Below are 19965 nucleotides of genomic sequence, written 5' to 3' on the forward strand. Positions count from 1 at the left end.
AATATGGAGAGGTCCAATATTCCAAATTCTCATTTCTTGAACCGGAACGGAAAGCAGTTACAAAGAGCGCCTCTCGCACCCAATCACCCATCTTGTGCCACACAGACATTGATTTGATTACACACTGTAATTCTTAGTTTCTCCTGTGGGGGCAGTGTAGGGGAAAAAAATTTAGCCTCTAATGACAGTCAATTTTCATTTTTGCCCATTTGTTTCCTCCGATAGCTATTCTATTCTCCCAGTTCATACAGCTTTATGCCGGTTGATGTTATTTTGCAGGAAGAGTTGTAGTTTTGAATGACATTTGTTTTACCGTGTAATGTACTGAAAAATGTGAGGAAAAAAAATTTCATCTTTCTTCAACTTTTTGGGGGCTTTATTTTTACATGTAAAAGTGATTTTTCCAGGGGTCGGTACAGTTACGGCGATACCAAAACTATATCATTTATTTTAATATCTCAGGGGTTTAAAAATTAAAAAGAAAAATTATAATTTGGTCCCCATGTTCTCTCCTGTAAATGTATTTATTTTTTTTCTGTAACTGGAGCAGTTTTGTGTGATGAGCTTTAGTTTTCTTTCTACATTTTCACATTCATGCAATGAATGAAAATACTCAACTTTGCCAGGATTTTGTTCTTAACCGTACAAATTAATTTTATATATTTTGATAGCTTGGACTATTAGACGCTGCAATATGGAAGGGTGTTTAATAACTTTAAACTTTTTTTTTTTTTCGTCCATTTTAGTCAGTTTTCTGGCTTGTTCTATATATTGCGATCGTGGAGTATTTAGGACAAACAACGATGTCCATCAGGCCCCCCGGCTGCCATAATGACCCATCGGCACCCAGGTATTGCGTTTAAAGGGGGCAAGTGACTTCAGAATAGACGCGGCAGCAGAGTAGCTGGTGGTGGAGGCAGATGCTGGCTGTGCAGCTCAGCCGGCACCTGCCTTGTGTGGGTCCGGATCAGCTCATACACTTCCCCCTGGATAGGTGCGGTTACATCCTGGGCACATTTGATCCCTATAGGTCACACAGTGGTTGGCTCATTGTCAGTAGGACCCTTCTAACAATTACGGACTGTCTAAAGTGGAGAACCCCTTTAAGCCGAGGTTCTGGGCACAGTAAATGAGAAGGGACTGGTTAGCAAGAATACGATGAGCTCACCTGTGCGACAGAGACTTTAGGATCTGCTGCTTCTTCCAGGCGTTCTGCCCCTTGAGCCCGTAGATACTTTGATCGGAAATATCCTCCTTGTCAGATCTGGAAGACAGATTTCATTTCTTTACCAAGATGTGACATCGGCCACCTCAGAAAATAATTACCGTATTTTTCGGACTATAAGACGCACCGGACCATAAGACGCACCCCAAATTTGGGGTGAAAATTGCAGAAAAAAAGATTTGTTATAACATGGGGGTCCGTCTTATTGTCCGAATTTACAGTATCTTATGGCGGTGGCAGAGCAGGGTCACAGGAGGCAAGGTGGGGTGATGCTGGGATGAGGAGGTGCTGGGATGAGAAGGTGCTGGGATGAGAAGGTGCTGGGATCAGGAGGTGCTGGGATCAGGAGGTGCTGGGATCAGGAGGTGCTGGGATCAGGAGGTGCTGGGATCAGGAGGTGCTGGGATCAGGAGGTGCTGGGATGAGAAGGTGCTGGGATCAGGAGGTGCTGGGATCAGGAGGTGCTGGGATCAGGAGGTGCAGTGAGAGGTATGCCGTGAGAGGGGTCCCTGGCGTACCATGCAGGCTTACCTAGGTGGCAGAGGTCCGGTGGCAGAGGTGCGGTGGCGGGGGTGTGGCAGCAGAGGAGGCGCAGGAAGCGGGGTCCCTTTCCCCGGTATGGTGATGCAGCAGGCCCGGTATGCAGCAGAGCCGGGTGAATCCTCTTGTTATCGGTGGGCGCGGCCATCTTCCTGAGGCCGCGCGTGTGCAGATGAAGCGCTCTGCTCCCGGGGCTTCAGGAAAATGGCCGCGGGAGGCCGCGCGTGCGCAGATGGAGATCGCGGCGGCCATTTTCCTGAAGCCCCGGGAAGCAGAGCGCTCCATCTGCGCACGCGCGGCCTCCGGAAAATGGCCGCCACCACCGATAACAAGAGGATTCACCCGGCTCTGCTGCATACCGGGCCTGCTGCATCACCATACCAGGGAAAGGGACCCCGCTTACTGCGCCTCCTCTGCCGCCACACCCCCGCAACCGCACCTCTGCCACCTAGGTAAGCCTGCATTGCGACTATTAGACGCACCTCCCATTTTCCCCCCTTTTTTGGGGGGGAAAAAGTGCGTCTTTTAGTCCGAAAAATACGGTAGTCTACTGTCCATTTATCTGGTCAAGTCATCTGACTAGTATTGGGACCTACAATTGATACGGGGTTCCAATCATTGAAACATTTCAATACACCAACAGCAAGCAAGGGGTGGTAGGAGAAGTGGAAAAACGTTTACAGTTTATAGTTTTGTGGGAAAAACTATCCCAAAGTAACGTTCCTGTCCTATGGACATTTACAGCAAATGTTCCCCAGAGGCCGGACTTGTGTCCTCTTGTCCTGGACTCACCGGTACATGCAGGTTTTCCTTAGGGAACACCATCTGTTCAAATCGCTGTCATCTGCTCCCAAAATCTGCAAGAAGAAACTTATGTCAGGGGCCGTTACACATGTATGTAGAGAGGAACAGGGACCTCTACCCCCGAGGGGAACCGGGGCCTCTAACCCCCGAGGGGAACTGGGACCTCTACCCCTCCCTCCCCCGAGAGGAACCGGGACCTCTAACCCCCGAGAGGAAATGGGACCTCTACCCCCGCCCCCCCCCTTCCCGAGGGGAACCGGGGCCTCTACCCCCGAGAGGAGACGGGACCTCTACTCCCCGAGGGGAACCGGGACCTCAACCCCCCCGAGGGGAACCGGGGCCTCTTATCCCTGAGGGGAACAGGGACCTCTACCCCCCAAGTGGCATCACCTCCTCCGTCGTGAGTCCAAAGTCACAGGCCACCACCTGCCGGTACTTGAATCTGCACGGAAGATCGTCCACTATATCCTCGTAATCTAACTTGTAATACTCCTCCACGTACTGCTGGAAGCTTTTATCATCTGTGCAGGATACACAAAAATGGGAGTAAGTCCGCACAGAGCCAGTCTAATGGGGGTCCACCTTGAGGTCTCCCACCAGTGTCTTGGTAGGGAACATATGCCAATAAGTGGCCACTGATTAGACGGAATGTGACCGCTGCAGCCAAACTAAAAGAATCTGCCTCCAATCTCTCTTCTGCTTCGTACAAAATGTGACCACTGCAGCCAACCATTGTCGGCAGCATCTGACGGTCGCCTCTAGAAGAGGAGACCAGCAGGGTCTGATAGAGTATGAACCAAAGTCACCAAATTATTTTTTTTTCTTGTCCTATGGTATTTATTAACCCCTTCACAACTTACAGGTATGTCATAGGTCATGTCCCTCCCACTTTGATCTAGGCTTCGGTGCTGAGCCCACATCTTTCCCTGCACACGTCTTGTGCAGCTAACAGCCGTGGTTGGAACCAATAACTGAAAAATGGTGCCTTTTTTTGTTGGATTTTTTTTCACCACTTAAAAAAAAAAAAAAAAAAAAAGAACCTATACAAGTTTGATATCTGTGATCTCGTAATGACCTGGAGAATCATAGTGGCTTTTTTTTGCAATTTCACAGCACTTGGATTTTTTTTCTAGTTTTCCAGTATATTATATGATAAAATCAATGGTGTCGTTCAAAAGTAAGAATTGTCCCGTAAAAAAACAAGCCCTCACATGGCTATATTGACAGAAAAATAAAGTTATGGCTCTGCGAAGAAGGGGAGCAAAAAATTAAAAAAAAAAAACAGGTTAGTGAGGTTGGATTAATGTTTTTTTGCAAGAAATAGCTATTTATCGCTTCATTGGGGGACACAGGTAACCATGGGTGTATGCTGCTGTAGCTAGGAGGCTGACACTATGCAAAAAAAGGAAAATGGCTCCTCCTCAGCAGTATACAACCACCGACAGGCAGGAAGTACCTCAGTTTGTGCTTAAGGTACCGTCACATTTAGCGACGCTGCAGCGATCTAGACAACGATGCCGATCGCTGCAGAGTCGCTGGAGAGCTGTCACACAGACCGCTCTCCAGCGACCAACTATGCAAAATCCCCGGGTAACCAGGGTAAACATCGGGTTACTAAGCGCAGGGCTGCGCTTAGTAACCAGATGTTTACCCTGGTTACCAGTGTAAATGTAAAAAAAACAAACACTACATACTTACATTCCGGTGTCTGTCCCCCGGCGCTCTGCTTCCTGCACTGACTGTGAGCGCCGGCTGGCCGTAAAGCAGAGCGGTGACGTCACCGCTGTGCTTTACGGCTGGCCGGCGCTCACAGCCAGTGCAGGAAAGCACAGCGCCGGGGGACAGACACCGGAATGTAAGTATGTAGTGTTTGTTTTTTTTACATTTACACTGGTAACCAGGGTAAACATCGGGTTACTAGGCGCAGCCCTGTGCTTAGTAAACCGATGTTTACCCTGGTTACCAGTGAAGACATCGCTGAATCGGCGTCACACACGCCGATTCAGCGATGTCTGCGGGAGATCCAGCGACGAAATAAAGTTCTGGCCTTTCTGCTCCGACCAATGATGTCACAGCAGGATCCAGATCGCTGCTGCGTGTCAAACACAACGATATCGCTAGCCAGGACGCTGCAACGTCACGGATCGCTAGCGATATCGTTGCTAAATTGTTCAGTGTGAAGGTACCTTTAGTGTCTGTAGGAGGCAGACCTGGATCTGTTCCCAGATCCGCAGCTAATCCTTTTTTCCTTACAGGTATTGTTGTGTTTTATTAACAATTTCCCTTTGTCTTTCAGATACAGTTTCAGGGAAGCAGGGTGTAATTTCTCACTCTGCCTTCCCATATTAGGCGGCTGAGCGAGCAGTGTGGTGTTACCCACATCGCAACTCTCAGGCCCGCTGCCAGGACTTTATCCCCTGTCACCTTCACGGGTGCTCCAGGGCTGATTCCGGTGGCCAGTCCTTGCCATTTCCCTCCTCACCCCTCTCCTCGGAGAGGGCTGAGAGGAAGACTGTGGTCACCAGCGGTGGCCTCCCCCTTGTAAGGAGTTGATGCAGTCTTCTGCACCGTCCGGAGACAGTGCAGGAAGGAGGATCCCGGTTTCCAGTAACCCTCACCCTTCCTGAGGGCTCCTGATGTGATCCTCGTCGGTGAAGAGGGATTCTGGACTCACCTTTTACAGGTATGTCCTTTTCTCTGTCCCTGGCAGCTACCCGCCTGCCTCACCGTTTACCCGTGGAACGCTGCACCGAACATAACGTCACTGAACAACAACGGCCATCTTTTCCTCGGCTAGTGCGCTTCGTTAACGCCCTCCACATTAACGCGCATATTTATCGCGCGCCTTTCTCCCTATCAAGGGGCCTCCTCCCCCCTACCCGCTGCACTCCTCTGGCGGCACAGTCAATGGAAGGGCCCCTACTCTCGCCAGACGCAGACTAGGACCTTCGTTTACCGGCCCTGCCACTGCGAGTGCCGAGACTGCACATAATTCCATGTACTTTGCTATTTTAGTCCCCAACTTTGGGGCCCCCACTTCCTGACGCTGTCAGACGTGGCCAATTTTCATACCGGACTAGGACCTTCTTTAATGCCAATTTCCGGTCTTGTCATTGTCGGTGTGGAGGCTTCGCATAATTATATGTAGCCGTTAATTTAGCCCCCGGTGTCGGGGCCTTTTCCCCGGACTCTGTGTAGCCGCGGTCGCCTTCCGCTTAGCCACACCCTGTTACGGGACTTTCTGCTCATTAGGGCACGCCGTACGCTGAGGCCCCGTCTCCTGGCCTAATGAGAGAGTGTTTTTTCTCTATCCCTCTCTCCCAATACACGCCCCCCCCCCACAGGGGGGGACATAGTGTATCTCAGGTTGGGTGAAGATTCGAAACCGTATGAAGAATCGTGCAGCCACTATTGCCTTCCGAAGGGCACATAGGGCGTCCGTCATTAACCTACTGGTTCTGGGGACACTGCAGCCTGAACATTGACAGCCGTCTCTTATCAGGTAGGACCAGCTCAGACTGGTTATTTTCTCTCTTAATAAGGGCTTAGCTCTCCCTGCTATAGCCCTAGCCTATTACTTATGCCCAATCTCAGGGAGGCCTATTCCTCTCCCTATAATCCGCGATGCTTGTGCCATCCGTACAAGAGCAGTGGTATTCAGATAAACCCTCTAACACCTGGCATGAGAGCACTCCCCTCCTTCTGGAGTGGGCTGTTGCCAGGTCACAGTCGTTCTCAGATCTGGCCAAACTCTCACAATCCCTGGTCCAGGTCCTGGAGCGTCCTTCACGTTTGTCTTCTGCCACCAGTGCTCCGAACACCTCTCACGGTGATTCGCATGCCCCTGACCGCGACCTTCACAAGGACAGATCGCATACAAAGCAAAGAACCAGCTGGTCCCTCTACTTTATCCTGGATGCATTCCTCATCCCATGCCCCTCCACGGAGGCGGTTTTTGGGTCGGATATGGATTCCCAGTCTGAGTCCGATACGGACCAGACCTGAAAGATGCAAGATATGCTCAATAACCAAATTTCTGAACCTATGAGAGGATGAGGCTCCTGCTCACGAGCACTCCGTTACTTTCAAATGGGTAAATATGTTTTTCGCGGAATTTTCCCTGATCAGGGAACTTGTCATGACTATGTCTAAACACTGGGAACACTCTGAAAAGTGCCTCCCAGGTAGGAGGAAGCTACACATCCTCTACCCCTTTAGACCAGGCCTTCTTGATAAAGGGGCAGAATCCCTAAGGTGGATCCGCCTGCTTCTCGCCTGTCTTCCTAGACAGCCTTGTCTCTACTGATCAGTGCATCCCTTAAGGATTCTACACATAGACAGATTGAATCCTTGGTTAAGTCAGCCTTGGAGACAGCTGGCGCCCCTCTCTCTCTCTCTGTCCCACATTTGCCTACACCTGGGTGTCAAACTCCATGTCTGTCGGGGCAAGAATACTTTGTCAAGGTATTCTAGCGGCCGCTCCTCCGGATGGGAGGCCAGATCTGGCTGATCAGATTGCCCATGCCAGCAAATATCTGGTGTCCGCTCCCCTTTTGATGCGGCTGGTTGTTCCGGCACGACTATCGGCATCATCATTTCCATACGTCGCATTCTCTGGCCTCACTGGTTTTGCCTTCCAAGTATCTAGATCTTTTGGATCCAAGCTGGATCAATAGTTTCGGATGCCACTGGCGGGGAAAAACACCTCGCTTTTCCGGTCCAAACCTAATGTCCTTTTACTAGGAAAAGGTTGCTTCAACCTTGAGAGAGATAGCGACTTCCGGCTACAATATCGACCGTTCTCCTCCCCCAGAAAGCAGTTTCCTTTTGTTTTTTCGCCCGTCAAGACATACGTCACAGGCCCCAGCAGTTCTTCTGGTAGTCTTTACCGGCCATTCACAGAAGTGATCGTACCCGTCCCCAGGAACATACTGTTCTCGGGGTTCTATTCTATTCTTTCTTAGTCACGAAGAAAGGCGGAACGCTCCTCCGTTTTTAGTCCTCGAGCGGTTTACCGGTCACGTTCGGTCCTGTCTTTTCAGGATGATGTAACTAAGTTCGGTAATCACTTTCATGGACTCGGGAGAATTTTCCTCACATTCTTGTTTGTGTTTAGCTTCAGAGGCTCCTATGATGTGCGATCCAGGAGGGTCCTTATGAGTTCACGGCCCTCCCCTTCATCCTAGCCTCTGCTCCCAGACTATTTACGTCATGGCAGCGGTCAGGGTCATTCTTCTATCCAAGGGATTTTTCTTATTTCCCTACTTAAACGATCTTCTGATCAATGAGCCGTCCCGCTGAGACTACAACCAGAGTCTTCAGTTTACTCTACATATCCAGGTCCATCTCAGCTAGATTATAAACAGAGAAAAGTCCTCCCTCACCTTTGCTCAGTACTTGGTGTTTCTAGGTATGGGTTCGACATGACCCAAGCCTGTCTCTTCCTTCCAAAGGAGAAGGTTTTTCATCCCTCTGCCAAGGGTTTCTGTACTCCTAAAGCGATCAGCTTCTCTTCTCCTATGGTCCTGCATAGGAGTTCTAGGGGAAATGGATTGTTGCCTCGGAAACCGTTCCTTTTGCCCAGTTCCATGCCCGCCCCCTTCAGCGGGCTCTCTGGTCGTCTCCACGGACAATCCTGTGCTTCTTCCTCTCAGAGTGAGGCAGTGTTTCATCTGGTGACGACATCAGTTCTATAAAGGAAGTTCCTCTTTCCTCTCTAGTGGCAGGTTTTCACCAACAATGCCAGTCTCATCTTTTGCGGAGTCGTTTTTTCTTCGTCTCAGCGCAGAGCCACTGGAACGCCCAAGAGACAATGCCACAGCCGAGGTTTACATAAACCGTTAAGGCGGTACTCGCATCAAACAAGTGAAGTCAGAGTTAACTAGGATTCTGCGAGAGGCAGAGTGTAATGTTTCCGCCATATCAGCCATGCACATTCCGAGGGTAGGAAGCCGGGCAATCGATTTTCTGAGCCATCTGGGTCTCGCTTCGGGCAGCCAATGGCTCAGCCCCTCTGTCTTCATCCATATATGCTGAAATGGGGCTCTCCGGACATTGTCCTCGTGGCGTCTTGGATAAACCACAAGGTTCCTTGGTTTGTAGCCAGATCCCGGGACCTGCTAGCCACCTGTTGCTATGCTCTAGTAATATCGTGGTCACAATTCCATCTGCTCTCTTTTACCGTCTCTCCCCTTGGCCCGAGAGTGGTGAAAAGGATAAAGGAAGAAGGGATCCCTTTATTCCTGTTATCTTCGGATTGGCCAAGAAAGGCCCGGTGAATATGTTCATAGATGCCCCTTGGAAGCTTCCAGGCCGTCCAGATCCTCTCTCTCAAGGTTCCCTCTTCCACCAGAGTTCATAGTCTCTGTCTTTAACAGCATGGCCATTGAGGCCATAGTCCTGGGGGAGGCTGGTTTTTCCCCGGCTGGTCATTCAGACCATGATTGGGACCGGGAAACCAGCATCCTTGCGTATCTACTACAAATACTGAAAGGCCTTCTTTTGGTGGAGTATGGACAAGGGTCTGGTCCCTATGTCAGTTTTCCTTTCATTCTTGGTTTTCTTCAAGGAGTCGCCCACCTGGCTCCTCCTTATTGTCCTCCGATAAATCCATGGGATTTTAATCTGGTCTTAGGCGCGCCGCAGCGCGCCCCTGTTTTAGCCCATTCAACACATGACATTTCTCTTTGTTCAATTATGTCCATCAGGAGAGTTTCCAAGTTAGCGGCATTGTCCTGCCGTTCCCCACTCCTGATCCTATATCAGGACAAGGTGGTTCTCGGGCCTGGCCCTTCCATTCTTCCAGAGGTGGTCTTTTCCTTTCTCATTAACAAAGTCATTGTCCTTCCTTCTGTGTCTCTCCGGTCCATCCCCTGGAGAAGTCCCTCTACAAGCTGGATTCCATCACAGCTCTCCGAGTCTACCTTTCAAGGACTGCTCCCTTTCGTCAATCTGATTCCCTGCTCATCATCTCTGAAGGTTGCCGTAAAGGGCTCCTAGCTTCTAGTTTCTCTATTGCCGTGAGGCAGTCCGCTTCCAGGACAAACAGCCTCTTCCGACGGTGCAGGCTCCTCTGGGGCTGAAGGCTCACTCCGCCCTGCGGTACGGGCCTCCTAGGCTGCTTGTCACCAGGATTTGGCTTTCCAGACGGTAAGGCCGCAACCTGGTCATATTTGCCCTCTTTTGTTAGTCTTTACAGGGTTCATACCATGCCTCGTCTGATGCAGGCCTGGGAAGGAAGGTGCTGCAGGTGGCGGTTTTGCACCGACCGACCTGAGCCCATTTATTCCTTGAATCTTCCTGTGTCCCACCCTAGGGACTGCTTTGGGACGTCCCATGGTTACCTGTGTCCCCCAATGAAGCGATAAAAAAGAGGGATTTTTGGTACTCACTGTAAAATCTCTTTCTTGGAGCCTTCATTGGGGGACACAGCACCCTCCCTAACTGTTTGTACCATTAATGTGCTTTCGTTGTTGCATTGGCACATATGTGGTACCATTATTTGGTATTTTGTATCATTATTTGATCTATGTTTCTTCATGTTGGATTGGTACATATGTTGTACCATTATTTGGTCTATGTGCCTCCGTTGTTGGATTGGTACATATGTTGAGTTTTGGTTGCTGCTCCTACTGCTTTAACACTAACTGAGGTACTTCCTGCCTGTCGGTCGGTGTATACTGCAGAGGAGGAGCTATTTTCCTTTTTTTGCATAGTGTCAGCCTCCTAGCGACAGCAGCATACACCCATGGTTACCTGTGTCCCCCAATGAAGGCTCCAAGAAAGATTTTACGGTGAGTACCAAAAATCCCTCTTTTTTTTTTTTTTATTTGCGACTTTTTAGAGTAAAAAGTGGTACACTAAAATGTTACAAAATACACCCCTCCCCGCCTCCCAAAAAAAAAAAAAATGAATTGTATGTACTTAGAAATTAATAAAAGATTGGAATACATTTGTGGAAAAACTTTACCAAAAATTGCAATTGCTTTATCAGGAGAACCGTCCTGACAAGGAGGTCTTCAGCAGATCCCTGGCCATCATGGCAACACATAGCGCCCCACGATCATGTCATGGGCACGCCAATGAGCGCGTGTTAAATGCTGGTCAGACTGACCCCCAGCTGATAACAGAGAACAAAACACTGCACATGGACTTTAGCACCCACCTGGGTTGAAGAGCGGCTTCTGTCTGCTCACAGCTTCTGCAAACTTTGACTTCTTCCTCTTCTTTACATTCTTCTCCTGCTCAAGTCTCATCTTTTTCCTTTCTTTACGAGACGGGCCAGGAGCGGCCTGAGGGTCGTATTCTGCATCCATCTGAAAGCAGAGATCTGGAGTGAGACCTTGATGGCAGAGACCATGTGGGATTTTCCAGAATCCACCACATCAGCCCAATAGGATGGTAATAGAGGTTTTACCACAAAGTCTGGGTCATCACAATGAGGTGCAGAGATGTCCTCAATATTGTCATCAGCCTCTTGTTCTTCTGCTCCGGTCCACTTATCCCAATTCCAGTCCTCTGTGGGGGAGAGAAGATGGAGGTCAACGGGCATACAGAACCTCAAATCTTGGTAAGACATGTACACCGTGACTGCATCAGCCACATAGTGAGTGCAGCTCTGGGGTATAATACAGGAGGTAACTCAGGATCAGTAATGTATGTACAGAGTGACTGCAGCAGCAGAATAGTGAGTGCAGCTCTGGGGTATAATACAGGATGTAACTCAGGATCAGTAATGTAATGTATGTACACAGTGACTGCACCAGCAGAATAGTGAGTGCAGCTCTGGGATATAATACAGGATGTAACTCAGGATCAGTAATGTAATGTATGTACACAGTGACTGCACCAGCAGAATAGTGAGTGCAGCTCTGGGATATAATACAGGATGTAACTCAGGATCAGTAATGTAATGTATGTACACAGTGACTGCACCAGCAGAATAGTGAGTGCAGCTCTGGGATATAATACAGGATGTAACTCAGGATCAGTAATGTAATGTATGTACACAGTGACTGCACCAGCAGAATAGTGAGTGCAGCTCTGGAGTATAATACAGGATGTAACTCAGGATCAGTAATGTATGTACACAGTGACTGCACCAGCAGAATAGTGAGTGCAGCTCTGGAGTATAATATAGGATGTAACTCAGGATCAGTAATGTGATGTATGTACACAGTTACTGCAGCAGCAGAATAGTGAGTGCAGCTCTGGAGTATAATACAGGAGGTAACTCAGGATCAGTAATGTATGTACACAGTGACTGCACCAGCAGAATAGTGAGTGCAGCTCAGGAGTATAATACAGGCTGTAACTCAGGATCGCTAGAATATTGCAGTGTAATAAATCCCTTAAGCAACTAAATATACTACTTAAAATGTTCAGATCAGAGATCTTTAGTAGAAAATATTCACCTTCCAGTTCATCTTCATCCTCAAACTGCGGTTTCTGAGATTCCTCTACGCCATAGTAATCATCGCCAAAACATTTCTGCCAAGAAGAAGTGCTCAAAGATCAGTCGACAGCAGCTGTGCCAAGAGGAGCCTTAGATCCAACACCAACCCCCAGCCTGTCCACTGAGTATCTAAGCAGGTAGGTAGCACACATAGATTTGGTTTGACGACTGACTGATGTCCGTACAGAACATACCTGCATAATCTCATCATGCTTTGCTGGGTCAAAGTCATCCATCAAATCCTCCTCAGTCACTCCGAAATGCTGATCCCCAGACAAGTCGCGCAACTTCTGCAGCTTCCCCTGTAATTCTTTACGCTTCAAATTTTTCAGCTGCTTCAGCTCTTCTTGTATTTTCTCTTTTTCCTGAAATTACAACATATCATCATAGAACTATAGAAGAACATTCCACATTTATCTTCCTATAAATTAGATGAATTATATTCCAATTCAAGAAGACAATATTATAGTAGTTATATTCTTGTACATAGGGGGCAGTATTATACTAGTTATATTCTTGTACATAGGAGCAGTATTATACTAGTTATATTCTTGTACATAGGGGGCAGTATTATAGTAGTTATATTCTTGTATGTAGGGGCAGTATTATAGTAGTTATATTCTTGTACATAGGAGCAGTATTATACTAGTTATATTCTTGTACATAGGAGCAGTATTATAGTAGTTATATTCTTGTACATAGGGGCAGTATTATAGTAGTTATATTCTTGTACATAGGAGCAGTATTATAGTAGTTATATTCTTGTACATAGGGGTAGTATTATAGTAGTTATATTCTTGTACATAGAGGCAGTATTATAGTAGTTATATTCTTGTACATAGGGGCAGTATTATAGTAGTTATATTCCTGTACATAGGGGTAGTATTATAGTAGTTATATTCTTGTACATAGAGGCAGTATTATAGTAGTTATATTCTTGTACATAGGAGCAGTATTATAGTAGTTATATTCTTGTACATAGAGGCAGTATTACAATAGTTATATTCTTGTACATAGGAGCAGTATTATAGTAGTTATATTCTTGTACATAGGGGCAGTATTATAGTAGTTATATTCCTGTACATAGGGGCAGTATTATAGTAGTTATATTCCTGTACATAGGGGCAGTATTATAGTAGTTATATTCTTGTACATAGGAGCAGTATTATAGTAGTTATATTCCTGTACATAGGGGGCAGTATTATAGTAGTTATATTCTCGTACATAGGGGGCAGTATTATAGTAGATATATTCTTGTACATAGGAGCAGTATTATAGTAGTTATATTCTTGTACATAGGAGCAGTATTATAGTAGTTATATTCTTCTACATAGGAGCAGTATTATAGCAGTTATATTCTTGTACATAGGAGCAGTATTATAGTAGTTATATTCTTCTACATAGGAGCAATATTATAGCAGTTATATTCTTGCACATAGGGGGCAGTATTATAGTAGTTATATTCTTCTACATAGGGAGCAGTATTATAGTAGTTATATTCTTGTACATAGGGGCAGTATTATAGTAGTTATATTCCTGTACATAGGGGCAGTATTATAGTAGTTATATTCCTGTACATAGGAGCAGTATTATAGTAGTTACTAGATGGTGGCCCGATTCTAACGCATCGGGTATTCTAGAATATGCATGTCCACGTAGTATATTGCCCAGTAACGTAGTATATTGCCCACCCACGTAGTATATTGCCCACCCACGTAGTATATTGCCCAGCCACGTAGTATATTGCCCAGCCACGTAGTATATTGCCCAGCACAGAGCCACGTAGTATAGAGACTTAAAAAAAAAACAAAAACATATACTCACCTTCCAAAGGCCCGTTGAAGTCCTGCTATACTCACCATCCGCCGCCTTTTCCGCTCCTCGCCACGCTCCTGGGATCGCTCCATTGCAAGTGGCAGCTTCCGGTCCCAGGGCTGGTGTGAGCAGGACCTGTGATGACGTTGCGGTCACATGACCGTGACGTCACGGCAGGTCCTTGTCGCACACCAGCCCTGGGAGCGGAAGCTGGCGCTTGCAATGGAGCGGTCCCGGGAGCGTGGCGAGGAGCGGAAAAGGCGGCGGATGGTGAGTATAGCAGGTTTTTTGTTTTTTATTATTTTTAACATGACATTTTTACTATTGATGCTGCATAGGCAGCATCAATAGTTAATAGTTGGGGACACAGGGTTAATAGCAGCGGTAACGGAGTGCGTTACACCGCGGGCAGTTACCGCTGCCATTAACCCTGTGTGAGTGGTGAGTGGAGGGGATTACAGAGCGGGCGCCGGGCAGTGAGTGCAGGGGAGGGACTAATCGGACTGTGCCGGTCGCTGATTGGTCGCGGCTGCCATGACAGGCAGCTGCCGAGACCAATCAGTGAACGAATAACCGTGACAGAAGGACAGACAGACGGAAGTGACCCTTAGACAATTATATAGTAGATATTCTTGTACATAGGGGCAGTATTATAGTAGTTATATTCTTGTACATAGGGGCAGTATTATAGTAGTTATATTCTTGTACATAGGGGCAGTATTATAGTAGTTATATTCTTGTACATAGGGGGAAATATTATAGTAGTTATATTCTTGTACATAGGAGCAGTATTATAGTAGTTATATTCTTGTACATAGGAGCAGTATTATAGTAGTTATATTCTTGTACATAGGAGCAGTATTATAGTAGTTATATTCTTGTACATAGGAGCAGTATTATAGTAGTTATATTCTTGTACATAGGAGCAGTATTATAGTAGTTATATTCTTGTACATAGGAGCAGTATTATAGTAGTTATATTCTTGTACATAGGAGCAGTATTATAGTAGTTATATTCTTGTACATAGGAGCAGTATTATAGTAGTTATATTCTTGTACATAGGGGCAGTATTATAGTAGTTATATTCTTGTACATAGGGGCAGTATTATAGTAGTTATATTCTTGTACATAGGGGCAGTATTATAGTAGTTATATTCTTGTACATAGGGGCAGTATTATAGTAGTTATATTCTTGTACATAGGGGCAGTATTATAGTAGTTATATTCTTGTACATAGGGGCAGTATTATAGTAGTTATATTCTTGTACATAGGAGCAGTATTATAGTAGTTATATTCTTGTACATAGGGGGCAGTATTATAATAGTTATATTCTTGTACATAGGAGCAGTATTATAGTAGTTATATTCTTGTACATAGGAGCAGTATTATAGTAGTTATATTCTTGTACATAGGAGCAGTATTATAGTAGTTATATTCTTGTACATAGGGGCAGTATTATAGTAGTTATATTCTTGTACATAGGGGGTAGTATTATAGTAGTTATATTCTTGTACATAGGGGCAGTATTATAGTAGTTATATTCTTGTACATAAGGAGCAGTATTATAGTAGTTATATTCTTGTACATAGGAGCAGTATTATAGTAGTTATATTCTTGTACATAGGGGCAGTATTATAGTAGTTATATTCTTGGACATAGTGGGCAGTATTATAGTAGTTATATTCTTGTACATAGGAGCAGTATTATAGTAGTTATATTCTTGTACATAGGAGCAGTATTATAGTAGTTATATTCTTGTACATAGGGGCAGTATTATAGTAGTTATATTCTTGTACATAGGGGCAGTATTATAGTAGTTATATTCTTGTACATAGTGGGCAGTATTATAGTAGTTATATTCTTGTACATAGGAGCAGTATTATAGTAGTTATATTCTTGTACATAGGAGCAGTATTATAGTAGTTATATTCTTGTACATAGGGGCAGTATTATAGTAGTTATATTCTTGTACATAGTGGGCAGTATTATAGTAGTTATATTCTTGTACATAGGAGCAGTATTATAGTAGTTATATTCTTGTACATAGGAGCAGTATTATAGTAGTTATATTCTTGTACATAGGGGCAGTATTATAGTAGTTATATTCTTGTACATAGGGGGTAGTATTATAGTAGTTATATTCTTGTACATAAGGAGCAGTATTATAGTAGTTATATTCTTGTACATAGGAGCAGTATTATAGTAGTTATATTCTTGTACATAGGGGCAGTATTATAGTAGTTATATTCTTGTACATAGGAGCAGTATTATAGTAGTTATATTCTTGTACATAGGAGCAGTATTATAGTAGTTATATTCTTGTACATAGGAGCAGTATTATAGTAGTTATATTCTTGTACATAGCAGCAGTATTATACCGTGTTTCCCTGAAAGTAGGACCCCCCCGAAAGTAAGACAGGGTGGGGGTTTCGGGGGGGTCCTCCAATGTAAGGCCTCCCCCGAATGTAAGGCAGGGTTGGGGGGGCCGCTGTGAAATGTAAGGCCCTTACCTTTGGGCCGCCGCTGTCCCCCATCGGGTCCCCAGGCTCCAGAGGTGTCCTCAGGTGCAGCTGGGCGGGTCCAGCGCTCATGGGGTTAACTCGCCGTGTTAACCCCGCAATCCGCCCAGCTCAACAGCTCATTGGCCGCCCCTGCTCCCCACGTCACCGCCGGCCCCCGGCTCGAGCGCTGATTGGCCAATCAGCTCGAGTGCTGATTGGCCCAGCAGCTCGGGCTGTAATTGGCCGCCCCAGCCCCACGTCACCGCTGTTTCCCTGCTGATTGGCACAGCGTTCCCTGCAGCACAGGCCTTCCGCACCCACAGCCGCACCGCAGAGGAAAACGTCCAGCATTTAAAAACCAAGTAGGGAAACATGTACTGTATAGGGTATGGGGCTGTGTGCAGTGGGATACGGCACTGTTATGGGGTATGGGGCTGTGTGCAGTGGGATACGGCACTGTTATGGGGTATGGGGCTGTGTGCAGTGGGATACGGCACTGTTATGGTATGGTATGTTAATAAATGTTAATTTATTGGTTAAAAAGAAATTGTCATTTTTTTTTTCGGCTAATGTAAGACCTCCCCCGAAAGTAAGACAGGGTGGGACTTTTTGGGTTAAAATTAATGTAAGACAGGGTCTTACTTTCGGGGAAACACGGTAGTAGTTATATTCTTGTACATAGGAGCAGTATTATAGTAGTTATATTCTTGTACATAGGGGCAGTATTATAGTAGTTATATTCTTGTACATAGGAGCAGTATTATAGTAGTTATATTCTTGTACATAGGGGCAGTATTATAGTAGTTATATTCTTGTACATAGGGGGCAGTATTATAGTAGTTATATTATTGTACATAGGGGCAGTATTATAGTAGTTATATTCTTGTACATAGGGGCAGTATTATAGTAGTTATATTCTTGTACATAGGAGCAGTAATATAGTAGTTATATTCTTGTACATAGGGGCAGTATTATAGTAGTTATATTCTTGTACATAGGAGCAGTATTATAGTAGTTATATTCTTGTACATAGGGGCAGTATTATAGTAGTTATATTCTTGTACATAGGAGCAGTATTATAGTAGTTATATTCTTGTACATAGGGGCAGTATTATAGTAGTTATATTCTTGTACATAGGGGCAGTATTATAGTAGTTATATTCTTGTACATAGGGGCAGTATTATAGTAGTTATATTCTTGTACATAGGAGCAGTAATATAGTAGTTATATTCTTGTACATAGGAGCAGTAATATAGTAGTTATATTCTTGTACATAGGGGCAGTATTATAGTAGTTATATTCTTGTACATAGGAGCAGTATTATAGTAGTTATATTCTTGTACATAGGGGCAGTATTATAGTAGTTATATTATTGTACATAGGGGCAGTATTATAGTAGTTATATTCTTGTACATAGGGGCAGTATTATAGTAGTTATATTCTTGTACATAGGAGCAGTAATATAGTAGTTATATTCTTGTACATAGGAGCAGTATTATAGTAGTTATATTCTTGTACATAGGAGCAGTATTATAGTAGTTATATTCTTGTACATAGGAGCAGTATTATAGTAGTTATATTCTTGTACATAGGAGCAGTATTATAGTAGTTATATTCTTGTACATAGGGGCAGTATTATAGTAGTTATATTCTTGTACATAGGGGCAGTATTATAGTAGATATATTCTTGTACATAGGAGCAGTATTATAGTAGTTATATTCTTGTACATAGGAGCAGTATTATAGTAGATATATTCTTGTACATAGGAGCAGTATTATAGTAGTTATATTCTTGTACATAGGAGCAGTATTATAGTAGTTATATTCTTGTACATAGGAGCAGTATTATAGTAGTTATATTCTTGTACATAGGAGCAGTATTATAGTAGTTATATTCTTGTACATAGGAGCAGTATTATAGTAGTTATATTCTTGTACATAGGAGCAGTATTATAGTAGATATATTCTTGTACATAGGAGCAGTATTATAGTAGTTATATTCTTGTACATAGGGGCAGTATTATAGTAGTTATATTCTTGTACATAGGGGCAGTATTATAGTAGTTATATTCTTGTACATAGGAGCAGTAATATAGTAGTTATATTCTTGTACATAGGGGCAGTATTATAGTAGTTATATTCTTGTACATAGGAGCAGTATTATAGTAGTTATATTCTTGTACATAGGGGCAGTATTATAGTAGTTATATTCTTGTACATAGGAGCAGTATTATAGTAGTTATATTCTTGTACATAGGGGCAGTATTATAGTAGTTATATTCTTGTACATAGGGGGCAGTATTATAGTAGTTATATTCTTGTACATAGGAGCAGTATTATAGTAGTTATATTCTTGTACATAGGGGCAGTATTATAGTAGTTATATTCTTGTACATAGGGGGCAGTATTATAGTAGTTATATTCTTGTACATAGGAGCAGTATTATAGTAGTTATATTCTTGTACATAGGGGCAGTATTATAGTAGTTATATTCTTGTACATAGGAGCAGTATTATAGTAGTTATATTCTTGTACATAGGAGCAGTATTATAGTAGTTATATTCTTGTACATAGGGTCAGTATTATAGTAGTTATATTCTTGTACATAGGGGCAGTATTATAGTAGTTATATTCTTGTACATAGGGGCAGTATTATAGGAGTTATATTCTTGTACATAGGAGCAGTATTATAGTAGTTATATTCTTGTACATAGGAGCAGTATTATAGTAGTTATATTCTTGTACATAGGGGCATTATTATAGTAGTTATATTCTTGTACATAGGAGCAGTATTATAGTAGTTATATTCTTGTACATAGGAGCAGTATTATAGTAGATATATTCTTGTACATAGGAGCAGTATTATAGTAGTTATATTCTTGTACATAGGGGCAGTATTATAGTAGTTATATTCTTGTATATAGGGGCAGTATTATAGTAGTTATATTCTTGTACATAGGGAGCAGTATTATTGTAGTTATATTCTTGTACATAGGAGCAGTATTATAGTAGTTATATTCTTGTACATAGGAGCAGTATTATAGTAGTTATATTCTTGTACATAGGAGCAGTATTATAGTAGTTATATTCTTGTACATAGGAGGCAGCATTATAGTAGTTATATTCTTGTACATAGGAGCAGTATTATAGTAGTTATATTCTTGTACATAGGGGGCAGTATTATAGTAGTTATATTCTTGTACATAGGGGACAGTATTATAGTAGTTATATTCTTGTACATAGGAGCAGTATTATAGTAGTTATATTCTTGTACATAGGAGCAGTATTATAGTAGTTATATTCTTGTACATAGGAGCAGTATTATAGTAGTTATATTCTTGTACATAGGAGCAGTATTATAGTAGTTATATTCTTGTACATAAGCTGCTCACCTTCTTCTTTCTCTCTTTTATCTCTTCCCGTTTCCTCTTCCTCCGATCATCTTTTCTTCTTACTGATTGTGCGATAGTTCTGGGGAAAGTCTTAATCTGAACACACAATACATAACTCGGTCGGCCATACAGGAATATAGATCAGACAATGACTGTAACGTGATCACCACTTTCCTGTTCCTGATTTCCTATCAGTGACATCACCATCTCCCTATCCTGGATCTCTCTCCA

General features: G+C 43.9%; 1 protein-coding gene across 1 annotated transcript in view; it reads right to left on the reverse strand.

The window, feature by feature from the left end:
• KRI1 (KRI1 homolog) overlaps positions 1 to 19965 on the reverse strand; it is a 35600-nt gene that overhangs the window by 1752 nt on the left and 13883 nt on the right. The window contains exons 11-18 of the mRNA XM_069767097.1: positions 19735 to 19830; positions 12218 to 12388; positions 11983 to 12058; positions 10986 to 11086; positions 10734 to 10884; positions 2960 to 3090; positions 2558 to 2622; positions 1169 to 1264 (exon numbers count right to left, since the gene is read on the reverse strand). Coding sequence (XP_069623198.1) covers positions 1169 to 1264; positions 2558 to 2622; positions 2960 to 3090; positions 10734 to 10884; positions 10986 to 11086; positions 11983 to 12058; positions 12218 to 12388; positions 19735 to 19830 — 887 coding nt within the window. The remainder of the gene's footprint in view (positions 1 to 1168; positions 1265 to 2557; positions 2623 to 2959; positions 3091 to 10733; positions 10885 to 10985; positions 11087 to 11982; positions 12059 to 12217; positions 12389 to 19734; positions 19831 to 19965) is intronic.

This window comes from Ranitomeya imitator, chromosome 4, assembly GCF_032444005.1.
Source record: "Ranitomeya imitator isolate aRanImi1 chromosome 4, aRanImi1.pri, whole genome shotgun sequence".
Taxonomy (NCBI): Eukaryota; Metazoa; Chordata; class Amphibia; order Anura; family Dendrobatidae; genus Ranitomeya; species Ranitomeya imitator.